Source organism: Pelobates fuscus, chromosome 13, assembly GCF_036172605.1.
Source record: "Pelobates fuscus isolate aPelFus1 chromosome 13, aPelFus1.pri, whole genome shotgun sequence".
Lineage (NCBI taxonomy): Eukaryota > Metazoa > Chordata > Amphibia > Anura > Pelobatidae > Pelobates > Pelobates fuscus.
In genome coordinates, this window is record NC_086329.1 from 90,165,727 (window position 1) to 90,184,694 (window position 18,968).

The following is an 18,968-nucleotide window of genomic DNA, read 5'->3' on the forward strand; positions in this document are numbered from 1 at the left end:
AGGAACACAAACATGTATTCCTGACCATATAGTCTTAAAACCACTATCTGGGCCCCTCATGCCTCCATAAATATAGCAAAATCTTACGGTATTCAAGCCTGAAGCTGTAGCTCTGCATGCTGTTTGTCTCAGAAAAACAAGCAGTCTGCTGACATCATCAGTAGTGGTAGCCTGATCCAATCACAGTGCTGCCCCGTAGGATTGGCTGAGACCGACAAGGAGGCAGATCAGGGGCAGAGCCAGCATGATTGAAACACAGCCCTGGACAATCAGCATCTCCTCATAGAGATTAATTGAATCAGTGAATCTCTATGAGGAAAGTTCAGTGTCTGCATGCAGAGGGAGGAGATACTGAATGTTTGGATGCATTTTAGGCAGCCATGACCCAGGAAGGATCTCTAACAGCCATCTGAGGAGTGGCCAGTGAAGTTATCACTAGGCTGTAATGTAAACACTGCATTTTCTCTGAAAAGACAGTGTTTACAGCAAAAAGCCTGAAGGTAATGATTCTACTCACCAGAACAAATTCAATAAGCTGCAGTTGTTCTGGTGACTATAGCGTCCCTTTAATCGCATTTAAAAAAAGAAAAACATTTGCAGTATCGATGCAGTTATCTGTATGCTAAAAGGAGGTACAAACATCTCAGCTGCTGAGCTAATGGTTTTATTTTATTTGACTCTTCGTCTGTTTATCTCGATTGTGGGAAGTCAGTTTTAGCTGTTTTGTGTGTTCTCAGCTCCTTTGTGTCTTAATTAAACCTAGAAGTGTAAAAAAAAAAAATTATAAAATAAAAAATAAAATCTCACACTGCTACCAAACCATATCACCCACTAATACGAAGGCCATTTCTGCTTCTCAAAAAGTTCTTAACAACCATAAGCAGAAGTAGCAGAGGGGGAACTAGACTTATGTATTTATAACACAGGAAAAAAAAAAAAAAAAAAAAGAATTCCCACTATGACACAAATAACAATACAAAGGCAGATTGAAAGAATAAATATAAACAGACTATGTGCAAATTCCCTATTTTCACAATGGAGAGCCTGAGCTACTCTGCTCTCTGTTAGCAGCGTGGTCAGTTGTTTTTCTCATGCAGAGTATTGTATATACGGTTCATTATACTCAATGAGGGTGCTTTGTTAAAGGAACACTATAGGGTCAGGAACACAAACATGTATTCCTGACCCTATAGTGTTAAAGACACAATTAAGCCCCCTCTTGTCCCCCTAAATATAGTAAATCTTACCTTTACTCCAGTCTGCTGCTGCTGGCTCTGCCCCTGATCTGCCTTCTTGGCTGACATAATCAGACGTGTTGATTTGAGCCAATCACAATGCTTTCCTATAGGAAAGCACTGGATTGGCTAAGGCTATCAAGGAGGCAGATCAGGGGCAGAGCCAGCACAAGCCAAACACAGCCCTGGCCAATCAGCATCTTCTCATATAGATGAATTGAATCAATGCATCTCCATGAGGAAAGTTCAGTGTCCCAGGAAGCACCTCTAGCAGCCATCTAGGGAGTGGCCAGTGGAGTTATCACTAGGCTGTAATATAAACACTGCATTTTCTCTGAAAATACAGTGTTTACTGCAAAAAGGCCTGAAGGCTGTAGTTGTTCTGGTGACTATAGTGTCCCTTTAAGATGACAGAGAAATTCTAACATCTATAACATGCATAATGTGTTTGATACTCTCTACCCATTCTATCAAAGGGCGTGCCAGGCAGAGGAAAAGAGATGGAAGGGTACTGGACAGGGCGAGAGAGATGGAAGGGCGAGCCGTACAAGGCGAGAGAGATAGTGTTAGCAGGATAGGATAAGGGTAAAGGGTAAGTAAGAGAGGTAAGTCGTCAAGGAGGGTAGCAGCAGATAGTGAGAGTTCATGGAATGTGACGAGTTGGTTTCCGGAGCTCTGTGTAGAATCCAAGCCATGAAAACACACACACACACACACACACAAAAAAATACAACACGAAGATATAAACACATTTACAAACGTTTATTTGCATGTATACAATTATGGTACAAGCGTATATATTTTTCTTGACACCAGCACAGTACAGCACTGGTTGGAATGCTAGCACCCTCTAGTGCTCAGAGAAAGTGCAACGTTTAGTTTTGCAATGTTTTACAGGCAGGGATTTTAATCTTACACGGACAGCCAGGGTTATTTACTAAAATGAGAATTTAAAGGGAATTTCAGATTTAAGGCCACTGTAGCCAATCTAAAACCAACGACTTGGATAATTATTTTTTAAATTTTGCTATTTTGAACTTAAATTTTAAATTCTCTTTGAATTCAAATGTTTCTGTTACTCTAGCTATGGTTTTCATTGTATCAAGTAATTTCTAGTAAGTACATTTAATAAACCGCTTTTACAGGGCTGTTCGGTAAATCCCCAGTATTTGTTTTTTTTAAAAAAGGTAGATGATCTATTAGAATCAAGCAGTGAGATTTGTTCTCTACTAGACGCTCACCATCTCTCTCGATCAGGCTGGTGTACATTGACAAGCAACCAACCTAATCGAGATCTTGTAAAATATATATATATATATATATATTTTTTTAAAACCTACTGCTAAATCTTCTGCAAAACTCAGGTAAAGAAAGAGTACAGACCCATTTTCATTCACAATTTCTTCGTCCCCTTTTGGTGCTCTCATGCTTCAATCCCCCACTACTCTCATTTTGTGCTTCCTCCATCTCATGTCAGTTCCAAAATCGACGTTAACCTCTCCACTCATGTCTGATCCTGTACTGTCACAGTATTTTATATGTTCTGATATATGCACTAGTAACAGAATACTGGATAATAAGGACAGTGGGCTATTTGCCAGATAAGTTAAATCTGGTCTTAATGAATGATGGCAACTCCTTAGGCAACAATGGGTATTATTCATAGGCCTCTGAGTGCCAGACGTATGTCATCACTGTCAGAGATTGCAAAATTAATCCATACAATGTGGATCAGATAGTGGGTGGAACCTTGCACAGACCCTCCCTGGGATTGTCAAAACCTGGTTTTAAAGGGTAGGATGAATCTTTTATTTCCTCTCGAACCTTTCCTCTATTTTTAACATTAATTCATACACTAAATAGATCTAGATTATTCACATACCAACACATTCTGATGCTTTCCATAAACTAATTCTGAAATTGCCACATACTACATCCCTTAAAAACAAACAAAAACCACAAACAAAATACAATCTCTAAACCGATACATTCAGGTGCCATTTCTATCCTCTCCTTTTTTACACACGCACCGAAAAATCATAGGTTTAAATCCATAAGACTGTCTACTTTCTCCATCAGTAAATGAGTACTTGGCCGTAAAGCTAACACTTGTCTGATTTGTCAGTGCAGTAATATTGACGTTCTCTTTTCTGATAATCAAACAATCAATGCAACTAGCTGTGAACGGTGGGGTAGAAAATATAAAAAGGTAATTAAGGTACATAGTAGTATGAAATTCACACATCTTGATGGATGAACTGGGATTTATGGCGCAGAGAGACAGGACGGGGGACAAACTGCTCGGGGATAAGACTATTAAAGAATCGGTGGGAGTACTGTCAACGCATTGGTCAAAAAATACAAGATAATAGTTGGAATTGTGATTTATACACACATGGGAACATTGATGAAGTCAATGCAACTTGCTGTGTACGGGATATAAAAGGCTCATGTGTTCTGCGTCCTTAAAGGGAAGTTTTTGGTTGGAGTAGTAATGGACCACTTCTGGGATGCTGTTGAAAACGCCTCCTGTCTGGTTTAGAGTATATTTGTTATCTTTGGTTTGAGCGATGATGATGTGAACACAGCCCTGACTGGTCCTAGAAGAAGGAAAGACATTTGTATGAGATACATCATCCCTCTATTCCTCTATCCTTCTATTCTCTACCATGGCTTGACAAATTTGTTTAGAATCTTTTTTTTTTTTTTTTTTAATTCTTTATTTTTGTTGTGCGGGGGGTTACAGACATATCAACTTACGCCACAACAGCGTATCACGGTTTGTACATAGAATAAACACTGGCGTGAGGATTCGCACATTTTTGTATATTTGAAAGTTCAACTAAACAGTTATTTCAGTAGAGTGAGAAGCATAAAGAGGATAGTTTGTTGTAAAATCGTCAAGAATAAAGAGAACATGTCAGTTTTCCGATAATGCAGAAGATAAGCTATTCGGGTGAACATACTGACTTTTTGTGAGTTTAAAGGGTCACAGGCTTAGTTAAGTTGTGTCTGTCGTATGGAAGTTAAAACAAAGAAAAATAACACAGACGAGGTATAACAAGTAGGTTCAGTGAATAATTATAAAGATTACTGAAACGGTGCTTTTCATGGGCAGAGTCTAGCAAACTAATCATGCTAAATGTTAAACAACAGATTATTTTTAGTAAGTGTAGTCAAGTTAAGTAGCATGCATGCACAGTGTAAGTCTGGTAGAGAAACGTGGCTATAATTGAACTTAATGACAGAAGCTAGGTTTAACTGTATTTCAAGCAGGAATATACTAAGCCAGCCAAACAGTAGAAGTCTAGGGTATATGTTAGAACTAATGGCAAAGCTAGTGTGGAAACACCCAGCAGGATAAATTTTCTGAGTTGCCCTGGCAGGCGTTCTAGATGCAATTACGCATGTAAGCTGCCTGTGCGCAGTTTAGCTGATAATAAAGGGAAGAGACAGTGAGAAGATGAGGCACATTGAATTGCATAAAAATTTCTGGCATGTAACCTAACATATGATAACTGGGCTAGAACAGATTTCTTTAGCAAGTGTTCGGTAGGGTAAAGTGAGATTAGGAACTGTTGTGGTCCCTCAGTACAACGGGTTTAGAATCTTTTTAATTTAGAAATGTAGAAGCCAGTTTTTGAAAAAACTAATTTTAAGTTTAATTTTCAACGAGAAAAATGCAATTCTTAAGGGACACTATAGATACCAGAACCACTACAGCTTAATGTAGTTGTTCTGGTGTCTATAGCCTATACCTGCAGACTTTTCAATGTAAACACTGCCTTTTTAGAGAAAAGGCAGTGTTTACATAGCTACCTAGTAACAGTCACTCAGGTGGCCACTAGAGAGTCCTTGGTCAGTGTTGCACACACCTACGTTTAGCGTCTCCACGCTCTGTATGGAGGCGCTGAAGGTTTCCCATAGGCAGGGCTGGATTAACATAGGGGCTGATGGAGCTGCAGCTCCAGGCCCAGGCCCATGGAACAGGCCCATGGAACAGGCCCGTTGAAAAAAAAAAAAAAAAAAAATTTTTTTTTTTTTTTTTTTTTTACACACACTACTCTTATGTTTGCCACCTGACTGGTATTTTACTGGCACAGCCGGTATTTAAGGCTGCCTGGCCATGCTGGTATTGCAGTAATACCGGCAATACAATTGCAGGTATTTTTCTCAGTATAAACGGAGATTACTCTGCAATACTAGCACCGGCCAGTAGGGGTCACTGTGTGTGTGGAGAGAGGCAAGGATAGGAAGTTACAGCATATCCCTGCCTCTCTCTACTACTCACTGATCATTGGGGGAGCAGCTACACAGCACAGAGTCCAGACAGCAGCTCTACAGCTCAGGTAAGTGAGGGATGGGGGGGAAAGGCTGCAGGGAGACATGGGGACACTGAGACACTAGGGGACACATGGGAATACAAACACCAGGGGACACTGGGAGACCTGGGGACGCTGAGATACTTGGGGACACTGAGACACTAGGGGACGCTGAGACACATGGGGACGCTGAAACACATGGGGACGCTGTGAGACATAGGGACATTGGGAGACAGACACTAGTGGCTCAGTGTCCCCAAATGTTTCAGTGTCCCCATGTCTCCCAGTGTCTGTGTCCCTAGTGTCTCAGTGTCCCCATTTCTCCCAGTTTCCCTAAATGTCTCAGTGTCCCCATGTCTCTCAGTGTCCCCCGGTCTCTCAGTGTCCACATGTCTCACTATGTCCCCAGTATCCTAGTGACATGGGGACACACTGAGACATTGGGACACTGGGAGAAATGGGGACACTGGAAGACTAGGGGACTGGGCGACATGGGGACACTGACACTGTGATACATAGGGACACTGGGTGACTTGCGAGACTGAGACACTGGGAGACAGGGAGACACTGGGAGCAATTAATCTATACAGCAGAATCAAACTGAGTAGTTTGTTGGTGATTTTACAGAATTTGCTCTGATGTCACTCCTTGTGATTTACATCATGTGATGTCATGCATAACTAATTAATTATACAAATGGCTGGTATTTTTTTTTCCAAGAAAGGTGGAACTACTCTTCACATACTCTTGCTTAAAGGAACACTATAGGGTCAGGAACACAATCATGTATTTCTGACCCTGTTATGTTAAAACCACCACCCTGGCCCCTTCTTGCCTCGCTAAATATAGTAAAATATTACTTGTATTCAGGTCTGCAGCTGCTGGCTCTGCCTCTGAACTGACTCTCTGCTGACATCATCAGAAGTGGTGGTCTGAGCAAATTAGAATACTTCCCCATAGGATTGTCTGAGACTGTCAACTAGGCAGATCAGGGGCAGAGCCAGCACAAGTTCAATATAGCCCTGGCCAATCAGCATCTCCTCATAAAGACAAATTGAATCAATGCATCTCTATGAGGAAAGTTCAGTGTCTGCATGCAGAGGGTGGAGACGCTGAATGGCAGTGCTGCACACTAGGCAGTACTGCCCCAAGAAGCACCTCTAGCAGCCATTTAAGGAGTGGCCAGTGAAGGTATTTTCTCTGAAAAGACAGTGTTTACTGCAAAAAGCCTGAATGGAATGATTCTACTTACCAGAACAAATACAATAAGCTGTAGTTGTTCTGGTGACTATAGTGTCCCTTTAAGTTTGGAAGCTTAAGAGGGATGTATGGGAACAAAACTTGTGTGGACTGGCTGACATTAAAATTAGTTTAGATAATGCAGACGTTGGTCACTGTGGCATGTCCCATTTCTTCAACACTCACTACATCCACCTGTTCTCTGTCTCAGACTATATGCCTGCTAGTAAGAAGGTAAGGAGTCAAGTGGACTAGCGAGTGCTAGGGGACAGTCCTTAGAAAGCATGGAGTGAGCGCATCATTAGACGCATTTATGTCAAGCTCAGGTTGCTGCCTGCATAGTATGCCCTTAGTTGGGCCGCCTACATGCCAGGCTGTCCTTCAAATTCTTTGGACAGACATGCCGCCTTTTTGGGCATGTTCTCCCCTTTTGGCAGTTCTGGTCACGTGATTTGCGTCAGTGGCCAACCCTTTTACCCTGCCCATTGACTTCCTGCTTCACTGGACACTGCTGTTAGGGGGTATGGATTTAATTGAAAGATGAAAGCATAAATTAGATAAAGAGATTAGCATAGAGTATGTGTTTTCGTATAGCTGCATCCTTTGAGTTTCCCTCCAGCACCATCTCCATCATATACATGACGCTAGAGAGGTATGACTGTTTTAGTGTTTTTGGTCGATAAGATTCTGTAATTAGGCCCATCATAACGGTCAGCACCAGGCCCACTGGGCTCTTAATCCGGCCCTGCCCATAGGGATGTATTCATTCAATGCATCTCTATGAGGAGATGCTGATTGGCACATTGTTTTGCTGTGCATGCGCAATTTCCTCCCTTAGCTGAGATCATAAAGACTGATAATTTCCGCAATGAAGACAGGACAGCCAGACGGCCATGGCAAAACAGGCATGGCGTTGGAAAAAAGGTAAGTAAACCCCCCCCCCCCCCAAAATAAAACTTTGTTGTGCGATTGGAGGGGGGCAGGTACCTAAACAGAAACAGACACACAGACTCTCACACACACTCTGACAGAGACACACACACTCACTGAGATTTTGTATTTTTATTTTTTCCAGTGGGGCTGCACTCTCTTCCTGCATGCGAGGGAGCAGTAATCTACCTGCAGCTCCTCTCTGCTCTCTGTAGTGATGCCGGGGCCGGAGTCATTTTCCGACTCCTGGCATCATTAAACAGCGCACTAGGGTGCAGAGAGGAGCTGCAGGTAGAATACTGCTCACTCGCACACCGCCTATCATGCTTCCGCGGACAGACGCCTTAAAGGGCTGACATCCCAGGCGCCATGGCAACCTGGGATTTGTTAAGCACTGATTTATACCAATGCTACTTTACAGCTTATTACACCATAAAGCTATAACAAAAGAACACTATAGTGTCAGGAATGCAAACATGTATTCCTGACACTATAGTGTTTAACTATTTAAGGGGCTGTCCCACTTCTGATGTCAGTAAAAAGTTGATTTTACTCACTTTTTTCCCCCCACGTCAGTCTCACTGCGGCTGGCCCGCCTTCATGGCTGAGATAATCAAACTTGATCTCTGCCAATCCAGTGATTTTCCCATAGAAAATATATCGCATGTGCAGCAAAACACACAGCTGTGCCATTCAGCATCTCCTCCTAGAGATGCATTGAATCAATGAGTCTCTATGGGGGACTCCATGTAGACCATGGAGATGCTGAACGTCAGTGACTGGACTAGAAAGCACCTCTAGTGGCCGTCTGAGTGACCGCTACTAGAGGTAATCCTAGGCACCAATGTAAACACAGCCTTTTTTCTGAAAAGGCAGTGTTTACATTAAAAAGCCTACAGGGACAGACTAGAGGCACCAGAACAACTACATTAAGCTGTGATTGTTCTGGTGACTATAGTGTCCCTTTAATCCCTTCTCTCCCAGCCTCATGCAAACATTAGAAAGCTTTTATTTTCAAGTGAAAATAAACGTAAAACAAAATCCGGTGGAGAAACACATTTCACTGGCAGATCTCTATTTAGTCACTCTGTGTCAGGTTTCCATACAGTCTTTATCCCCCAACACATATGTAAAGGACTGACAGGCATTTGACATATTAAAATTATGTATATTTATCGACCGTAATCTATGCATGAAATTGGTGCTTTATCCTAAACAGACACGCAATGTATCAAACGCACGTTATGCTTAAAAACTAGTTCTATTTTAACAGATTGCACTTTGTATTCAAGGGATCGATCTGTTTGTAAATGGAGAGTTTCCCTAGTTATGATCCATGTAAAGAATTACTATGCAGCTGTAGGTTCTTTACTCTTTATAACGGTTGTTAACAGTGATATTCGGCATTAGCAGAGTGGTGTAGACAACATAGCCCGTCTCACTTACTTTAAAGCAATAGAGTACTTGCTGTTTCCAGACTCGCTGTTGCGCAGCAAGTAACTGGCCTCTCGACAGGACTGTAGCCGGGTCTCAGCTTCTGCACGTGTCACGGCTCCGTGGTACCAACTGCAACCAAGAGAGGGAGCTAGTGTTACATAATGAAAAGTGCAAGGCAGCCTCTGAGCACACAATACTAGTGCAGTACGATTATACACAGGACAGATAGGGTTCTACCGTAATGGCACATAGGACATTAGTGTGACCAGGGGCAGATCCAAAGCCGTATCTCAGAAGGGACACATATATTATTTAAAAAAAACAATCCAGGCACAATAACCACTACAACTGTATGTAGTGGTTATGGAGCCAGGAGTGCCGTGGCGCCCTCCCAGAGTAAATAGTCAAACCGTTTAAGAACAGTTTGAAAATTTACCTGGGGTTTGCCAGGAAAGGGGCTGTAGTAGGGGATAGGGCCTCTAGTAATATGTGTGTGTGTGAGGGGTGCAGTTTGTGTGTGTGGGAGGCAGACAGTGTGTGAGGGATGCAGTTTGGGCAGTGTGTGTGGTGGGGCAGTGTGTGTATTGGGGTACAGTGGGGGCAGTATGTGTATGTGGGTGCAGCGTGTGTAAGAGGGGTAGTGTGTGTTTATGTGAGGGGTGAAGTGTATGCATGGGAGTGCAGTGTGTGTATTGGGGTACAGTGGGGGCAGTGTGTGAATGGGGGTGCAGTGGGGTCGTCAAGGCACTACTGTAGTGTTTATGGTGCTTGGAATGTTCGAATCCAGATTTCAGCCATTAGTAGTAGACCTCATTCAGGCTCCCTTGGAGGCTACTTTGCAAAATGCAAACATTGTTAAATATTGTGCACAATGTCTGTATTTTGCTAAAAATGACTCTGCACAGAACCAGGTAGTTTGCACCATTCTGACTATAGTGAAAAACACTGACAGTGTATTTTACTTCTATGCTTTTCTCATGCATTGCATTTTCCTCAAGTTTTTGTGAAATAAATAACCTGCCAATCATGGGTCTATGAAGCATTTTGAGACATTATAGCATGACTTCCATTCACCCCATCTTAGAACAACTTTTCATGTTAAGTACAGTTAAAGGAACAACACACACACAAAAACAAAAAAAAATACAGTTTTACAAGGCTACTTAATATCACCTATCAAATATGGGATTCAGTTACACCATATGGCCACATTGTGTGAAGCCCACCACTACGTCACAGTACCCAGATATTGGTGGGTCCTACACTAATTTTAACATGCTAACTTGCAGTATAAACTGCTTCCGGAGACTCCTCAATTTATGCTTTCCTGTGGTCAACTTCATATTACCCCATAAATGCATACCATCTGCAAAAGCAGACTCCCTGCAGTATCTCACATGGCAGATTTGTAACCTTGTCTAGGAGCCTAGTGCTGTAAAGACAAGGGGTAATACACAATGTCTCCATTGAGTAATCCTGAGCCATTACAGCAAAATTAAGGATAAGCTTAAGGATACCCATGTCAAAGGTGAGGTGGTTGGTAACAACCATGACTCTCAGCCAGGCTTTGTCTAAGTGCAGAGTGCTCTACACCAGGCATCTCAAACTCTGCCCCCACCTAGATGTTGCTGAACTACAACTCCCACAATTCTTTGGCCATCTATTGTAGTCAAAGAATGCTGGGTGTTGGAGGCCAATAACAACTATTGGGGGGCCAGACTTTGAGATCCATGTTCTACACTCTGTGAGAGTGCATTTATCTCGCAGCAAGACAGGCTGTCACAATAGAATCTCAATCACAACATGATCAGCACAGGGTTCCGAGCAGGATCCAAGACTGACAGTGCTCTGCAGAGTGGGAACCAGCTAGGGAGCATGTAGTGAGGACTAGTGGGGATTACAGGGTGACATCACTGGGTTTTATCAGAACACAGCATCTCAAATACGTTAAATTGCACAGATGTTGGCAGTGTTCAGTTTGTGAGTGCTGTACAAAGTGGATTGCTTAGTCTGTTGCCAATAAATGTGCTCTGTGCTTATTAAGGGGAGACTAGGGTATGAATACCTGATTTACCCAGTACTAGCAGGATGTACTGATGAATAAATGTTCTTAACATCCATTTATTTAATTTTTTTATCACATAGCCTTCTGTGTTTTGGCCACACGGGGGAAAGGGTACGGTTTTGGCAGAACAAAAAAAACAGAACTATTAAACCCCTGGATGACATCATATAAATACATTTTAAAAAAATAAAAATACACAAGCGACCAGGAGTGAGAGGGGGTCATGTAAAAAAGCAGTTAAAGAGACACAACCACAGAATAGAGATGAAAAGGGTGATAAAGAAACACAATTTAAAAGATACTAAATAATTCTGATAATTATTAGTAACCTTTTAGTTTAGTTTTAAAAAAAAAAAAAATTATTTTAGCAAAGCAAAAACCGCTGGGCCTCTGCCCCAATGGACAAGTCTCTACTGCTTACAATGGAGTGTCACTCACATCATCCAGAGCATATGGGACTTGCTCTGTCCCTCCTAGCAGTGGGGGTTATAGTTCATTTAAAGGGACACGTTAAGCATCAGAACCAATGGTTTTGGTGTAAAGAGGGGATTTCTATTGAAGACCTGCAAAATTTGCAGGACAGCCGATTAGCGCCTTCACCCTCTGCAAGAAAATGCTGAACGCTGTCCATTGGGATAATGGATTAGCCATACCTTTATGAATCAGACTGAAGTCTGCTGTAGTCACTGTGATTGTTGCTGAATAACTAGATAGTAAAATGGATATTTAATGCCTGCTGCATTTGTATTTTAATAATACGGGCCCTACATACTCTATATAGTAGAGACACAAAAGATTGTTGTCTTTTTACCTCTGTTTCTCCAGGGGCAAGGTGGGATCTACTTTCTCACACTGTTCTGGGTGCTGCTGCTGCTTCAGAACTTTTGAGGTCCAGCTCTTCTGCCGCTGGTGTATCTTGGAAACTTCCTCTTTAGCGGATGACCGCTCGGTGCTCTCAAACTGAACTGTAGGCCAAAGGAGTACAGAGATAAGCCTGACACATAGATTGTAAACACCATATGCCAGAGACAGCTCTTTATCCACTCACATACAGTTCTATTCCATCCATTTTATCAGCTCTCTTACATCCTCAAACTCCAACCCTCACATACATCACTCAGTCTGATCCCTTGCCTGAAAGTGCTCTGACAATATGCTCCTTCTTCCACTCCCATGGCTGTTCGTACTCCCCTGCAGGCCTTTCGTCATTCTCCGGACGCGGCCCCTCAACTACCCGCTGTTTCTTCTCCTGCCCATCTGCTTCACCTTCTGTCTCAGGCGGCTCGTATGGCGTGTCATACAGTTGTGGTGGCTTCCCCGGTACCTCTTGAGTCAATGGCTTCTTGGGATCAGCCTTTACTTCACTCAAGGCACTCAGCTCCAATAGCTGCAGGTCAGTGATGAGTTGATCTTTGGAGCCTCTGCGGCGAATTTCTGTGGTCATCACAAGAAAGAAACTTGTTCAATGGGAATTTAGATAAGGAGTTCACATGGAGTAAATAGATTGACCTCCTATTCACATACATGAACAAATTCTAATGAAACAAAGCAATTCTTCAATTACAAAAATATAACCAGAGAGAACAGGATGGATAAAAAGTTAGAACGGGGGATGAGAGTCAGAGGGAAATGGCAAGAGTCAGATAGAAAGCAATGAGAGATGCATATGAAAAAAACATTCTGGAAAGCGAGAAATTAATGAACTGGGAGATGGACAGCGAACACAAAAGTGAGAGACCATAATTGTGAGAACAAGACAGAGATTGGACAGTGAGACTGCAATGAAAGCTAGAGAACTAGATATCGACAGAGAATAATAATCTACAATGTGTAAAAAAAAATAAAAATAAAGCATGAAGTTTTGTTTCTTCACAATTTGAAAACTGGCAGAACAACAGAAATAAAGTTCAATATTTTGTGGCATAGCAGTCATTTAACAGGCTGCTGTTCTAACAATATACAGTAAAATCACTGAACTTAAAAGATTTGGCAGAGAAACGTGATAAGGGCTGGAAGGGACATATTCTGGGTAATAAGCCAGAGAGATAAGATTTAAATCCTTTATTTCTTCCAGGAATCCCCCCCCCCCTCACCCCCTGTATTTCTGGGCCACAACTGGTGCCTGGACACCTGGCTATCCCATTCTCCTGGCGCCATGGCAACATGGCCTATCCGGTGGGCCGCCACAGTATCCTTCCTGCCAATCCAATATGCCGTCCACAAGAGGAAACAAGTCCGAGAGGCAGGAAGGAGACAGAGGAAGTCACACCCAGGCATAGAAAGAGGACTAGCACAGAACGGACCTCCTAATTAACAGACCCATGACAATGGGTGAACATTCTATATACACTAACTACAACCACAAGTCATTTCAAACTGAATTAAATAAATAATTAAGAAAATGCATCAATGTAATTCTTCCCTCCTACTGCTTGAAAAACACTGATGGCATTTTACTATGTATGTATTATTAACCCCTTTCAAATAATATGCCAGCATAAATGTTTAGGAGTCATAACATGCAAAGCAGCCATTTGTAAACTCCCATGAGCCTCTATCAGAACCATGCAAGCTGATTAACGCTGTTATACAGACGGGCATAGAAGGGCAAGGTGGCATGTGGCTTAAGTGCAATTCGCACCATGTTCAAGTCTAAAAAAAACGACAACTAACATCATGGCTAGCCTCCAGATATTTGGCTGCACGGCCACAACATTTCTCCTCTCTACAGGTTTTTAACAACAATAAAAGTATCATGTTCGTTGACTGCATTTTAGTGTGCCAGTTACTTTTTTTTTGCTTTGGTACAATTTGAATATGTCAGGGGTGTCTCTGGTCAACAACTGCTTTCACGAGAAAATGATTTGGCATTACTGACTGTTTAATATCATAGGTCAAGTATAGCGATCATGTTACTTCTAATATATATATATATATATATATATCTGTGTTAATAATGTCCAACTTTGCACAGCACTGAAAGGCTGAGAGAGCTTAGGTAAACCCATTCCCAGCACTCTCAGCCAATCACCACGGTCCAGGTAGAAGTAAGTCGATATTGGTAACGAGTAAGCACAAATTCCACATTATCAAAGCATCTGGGGGCGGGGGTTTATATACAGGCCATGGACAGCCACGTTTTGTGTCAAACCACTCCTAAATTAAAACAGTGAATATCAGCAATATCACCAATATCCTGGGCTGTACTGGTTATTCTGCACAGACTGCAATGTTCTTAAACAAACTGGTTGCATCTAAACCCCTCCAGATATTAACAATCCACCATAAATAATGTGACTCTCGTCATTACCATAGCTTTCAACTTTAAGAAACTAGTTTAAACATTACAAATCTCATTATAAGATTTTATCCCAATTGTACAGCGCTGCGGAATATGTTGGCGCTTTATAAATTCCAGTAATAAATAAATAAAGAAAATAACCCCCCCACCCCATATTTCCAAAGCTCCTATTAGTTTTACAGAGATGCAAACAGATTTAATTTATTTTTTTTGGGATGATAAATCCCAGACCAGTTGAAGCCAGTCCCTCCCAGGGGTGCAGGGGAACTGAGCAGGAAATTAGGAGTTTACGGTTTCCTGCTGTGAGGAGAGATAAGGGCTAGGGTTTGTATGGAACACACTGCAAACCATAGGATTGTGAACTTTGACCTCTACCCCAACCTGTAATCAATGAAGCACAAAGGGGACAGGATGTCACGTTAACACATTCATTGCCGGAGGGGGATGAGCAAGGTGTTTCCCCAGCTGGCCCAACAGTTAGTAAGCATTTGAGGGTTCAAAACACCCATGGCAATGAAGAGGTTAAAGTGCTAACCAAAACATTTTTGGCAGAATCATGAATAGGCATCCCCTGTAAAAAGAAGTCAAGTAATATTATTATCCCAAGGGAGGGGACACACTTTGTAGCAAGCTACAGACTAGCTGATTCAAAAGGAAATAGAACTACGCTGTTAAAAAGGTAGTAGCTTCATGGCACGGTCTTACAGTGGGAGAGGTAACAGCAACTTTGAGGTAGTGGGTTTATATACATGTATGTGCACCTTGGATATAAAAGTGTGACAAAAGAAAAAGTCTAAATGCCCTAATATCCCCAAATGCTAAATTTCCCAGTCAGTTACAGATGTTTGTTGTTTTTTTTTTTTTACATCTTTAAGCCATTGGCTGGTACCCACTGTCTATGTATCAAAATTGTCCTAATATTGAGAATAAGATTTTAGACAATAGGACAGGGTCTGATTACAGCTGAATGACTCATACCGGTTATAATCTGCTGAGCGTCATACGGTTCCATGTAGCCATCATTCTCGCCGACGCGCTCTGCATCACGTTGCCCCTTTGTGCGTTTGGCATCGAAAGGGTCCGCGTAATCGTCCAAGATTATTATCTGCACAGAATACAATTACTGTATTACAACTGCAGATCAAGAGTCATTTTAAAGGTTTAAAACAAAACATTTAGAATGTAAAGAGAATATTACTAAAAGTGTTACGATTTATAAAAAACAATAAGTTTACCCATATAATGCTGTAAAATTAAATTACAGTCCAGGAGCATATTCATTTAATGTTTAAAAAGACTCCTGGTCTGTAATATGATTAAACAGCTTAACATGGATAGAACATTAATGATCTCCTTACCCCATTTACTGATATTTCTTTTGTTCTTTGAATCTTTAAAAAAAAAAAAAAAAAAAAAAAAAAGTACGTCTGTAACTGCATTGTACATTGGAGAGATTTCTTTGTTACGTTTTATATCCTCAACATGATGTTTAGCAGGAACAAAATAGTATACAGTAGATAGATTTTGGCCACTAGATTCTTCATACTGCCAACGATATTTGTAAATTAAGGAGACTCATTTTTCTTTTTTAACCATCCTTATAAAAAGAATGGATCTGAAAACATTGCCAGATGGTTACATGGGTCAATACATCTCTAACTGCACCGTACGCTATTGTTATTTAGGGATTGCAATGCACACAGGTGGATCATTATTCTTTATGTATCAAGTGATAATTTTTACTTACGGTTTCCTCTTTGAGCCGCCTCTCCTGATCTTGGACTTGCTGTTGCTCCTCAGAGCCCTGAAAATTGTGACCATTCTTTTCCAGAAGGTTTGTGTCCACTCTAATAAGGCGATTTAAAAAAGTACTGTGACCTTTCGGTGGTCGGAGACCTGCAGCCTCGTCTTTCGAATTTTTCCTGCTTTTGCCTGGCAGCAGGCTATGTAAGCTTTCCCGCGATAATCGGGTATCCTTGAGTCCTTTTCCAAACCCATCAGAGGAAGAATTCTTCCGGTTTTTCATAGCAGACCCGACTGAATCAGAGCATGAGTTTTTACGTGAGGCTCCAACTTTAGGCAGTGTTTTGGCTCCTGGTGGTCCAGGTTTGGCTCTGTCCGAAACATTCTTCAATGTCTGCGGTAGCTCTTTAAACCACTTTGCCATGACCAGAGCACTAACAAGGAATATGAGACTCTGAAAGGCCAAGGGCCACAGGGGCCCCAAGTGTTAGGCCTACACTATCCAGGAGTCCCAAGTATCCAGTGGCTGATACCGGCTTCTCTGGCCCCCACCGCTGCCAGGGTCTTTGGATTTATTTTTGTGGTGGGGTCAGGAGCTTTCGCTGTGGGCTGTCGTCCCAGCCTGGTCTTCAAAGTGGTCAACGTACCCAGGCTTTTTGTATCAAGGAATATTTTGATTACTGCTGGCACACTGCTCCAGCAAGTCTTCTGATGGTCACTTCTATAGAGCAGAAGCCAAACAAAATGTTGAGTTGTTGACTGTCCTAGGTGGCAGTGATGTCCTGCTGCGAAAATGTCCAGATGACAGTATGAGATCAGAAAAACAAGACGTAACGTCTTTATGTCCTAGTATCCCAGAATAGTTGATGTTAGGAACAGGTTTTCCGTAAGCAAAAAAGGATCTTTCACTCAGGGCCCGTTGGCTATTTGAGGTGTCACAATATGGCATTCAGGGAACGAAAGACAATGCAATGAGCACAGAGTAGGAGATTAGGTTGGTGTTTCTGAGCACGTATTCAGCAGCATCCGGGACAGTGTCAGGGCAGCTCTGTAACAAACAATTACATCTGTTGTGATTACAGTTCCCACTCCTGCAAAGAGGGTCTCTGGAAAACAAGTCTCTCCCTCGGGAAGGAAGTCTGCCTCTAATTGCTTTCCAATGAACAATCACTATCTTTCCTTCTTTCAAACTCTCTCTTCCCTTTAGATTACAATGCCATGCAATCTCACGCAGGACTCACACTACACACAATGCCACACACTCTGAACACAATACAAGGTAGCCTACGTCACCGTTAACAAGATCCTTACTGGGAAACAGATTCACTATTAGCTTAGCGAACATTTAACTAAAGATCTTTTTGTTTTTTTCCTTTGTATGAATTTAGTTCTAGATTATTTTTTTTTCGCACAAAAGGACATTTTACTTTTATTTAATGAGGTGTTGGGACATATAAGCTTGCTATTTTATAATTTAGAATGCTGCAGTCTCCCTTTGGTAGTAATAATAACAAAACAAAAAAAATAATATATAGAACATTTGAGATTAGCCAACAATGAAGAATAGATCACCCCCACACATGACTGACTACAAGCTCCTGAAGAAATACAGTAAACGTCAGTCTTTGTCACAGTGGGATACAGGGACATTCTTTGCTCTATATAAGAAAGCAATCTCTCTATGGGTGTAATTTATCTATCGTGATCAGAGTAAATAAAACAAATAATGGTGCCAAGTTGTAAAGGTGGGATGATCAGCAATGGACTGTGCTTGCGGATTCTATTAGTTTCCATGGTGATTGCCCCATCTTTTAGAACTTTGAACCACTTTTCGTTTATTTGGCAAATCTCCCTTATTAGGTCTCCTACCTGCACAGCACCCACAGACTGCCATTTATTACAATAAAGAGAACTCCAACAGAATACCATGTCCTGTGCCCACCCAGCGCCCAATAACACCTGCTTCACCCACCCAACAGCACAATGCCACCCCAGCCCTCCCTGATTCTGTGATACCCCCAATGGGCTGCCCCCAGTGCCAGCTTACCACCCCAGCCCTCCCTGATTCTATGATACCCCCCAATGGGCTGCCCCCATTGCCAGCTTACCACCCCAGCCCTCCCTGATTCTGTGATACCCCCCAGTGGGCTGCCCTCAGTGCCAGCTTACCACCCCTGCCTGATTCTGTGATACCCCACAGTGGGCTGCCCTCAGTGCCAGCTTACCACCCCAGCCCTACCTGATTCTGTGATACCCCCAATGGGCTGCCCTCAGTGCCAGCTTACCACCCCAGGGCTCCCTGATTCTGATACCCCCCCCAATGGGCTGCCCTCAGTGCCAGCTTACCGCCCCAGCCCTCCCCGATTCTGTGACACCCCCCCCCCCAGTGGGCTGCCCCCAGTGCCAGCTTACCACCCCAGGGCTCCCTGATTCTGTGATTCCCCCAATGGGCTGCCCTCAGTGCCAGCTTACCACCCCAGCCCTCCCTGATTCTGTGATAGCCCCCCAGTGGGCTGCCCTCAGTGCCAGCTTACCACCCCAGCCCTCCCTGATTCTGTGATACCCCCCCAGTGGGCTGCCCTCAGTGCCAGCTTACCACCCCAGGGCTCCATGTACAGCCAGTCTCTCTGTGAATGGTCAGTCCTGTCCGCCTGCCTGTGAATGTTCCCGACCAGCGCCCCGTCCCTCCGCCCAGG

The 18,968-nt window shown here is 42.6% G+C and overlaps 1 protein-coding gene across 2 annotated transcripts; it reads right to left on the bottom strand.

Annotated features, from left to right (window-relative positions):
* Positions 1-1,982: 1,982 nt before the first annotated feature.
* Positions 1,983-18,966, bottom strand: SHE (Src homology 2 domain containing E). Of its 2 annotated transcripts, XM_063438981.1 has the most exons (7): positions 18,869-18,966; positions 16,277-17,320; positions 15,508-15,634; positions 12,363-12,662; positions 12,040-12,193; positions 9,173-9,292; positions 1,983-3,835 (listed from the first exon to the last, which is right to left on the bottom strand). In XM_063438981.1, the coding sequence occupies exons 2-7, from the start codon at positions 16,694-16,696 to the stop codon at positions 3,649-3,651; spliced, it is 1,308 nt and encodes a 435-aa protein (XP_063295051.1). In that variant the 5' UTR covers positions 16,697-17,320; positions 18,869-18,966; the 3' UTR covers positions 1,983-3,648. The 2 variants fall into 2 exon arrangements, with proteins under 2 accessions (XP_063295051.1, XP_063295052.1); XM_063438982.1 differs by lacking the exon at positions 18,869-18,966 and having other exon boundaries at positions 16,277-17,366.
* Positions 18,967-18,968: the final 2 nt, after the last annotated feature.

Coding starts and splice junctions, on each gene's coding strand:
- SHE (XM_063438981.1), bottom strand. CDS start 16,696: ATGGCAAAGTGGTTTAAAGAGCTACCGCAGACATTGAAGAATGTTTCG. Junction 15,635..16,276: donor GGCGGCTCAAAGAGGAAACC/GTAAGTAAAAAT, acceptor TATTCTGTGCAG/ATAATAATCTTGGACGATTA. Junction 12,663..15,507: donor CGCTCAGCAGATTATAACCG/GTATGAGTCATT, acceptor TGATGACCACAG/AAATTCGCCGCAGAGGCTCC.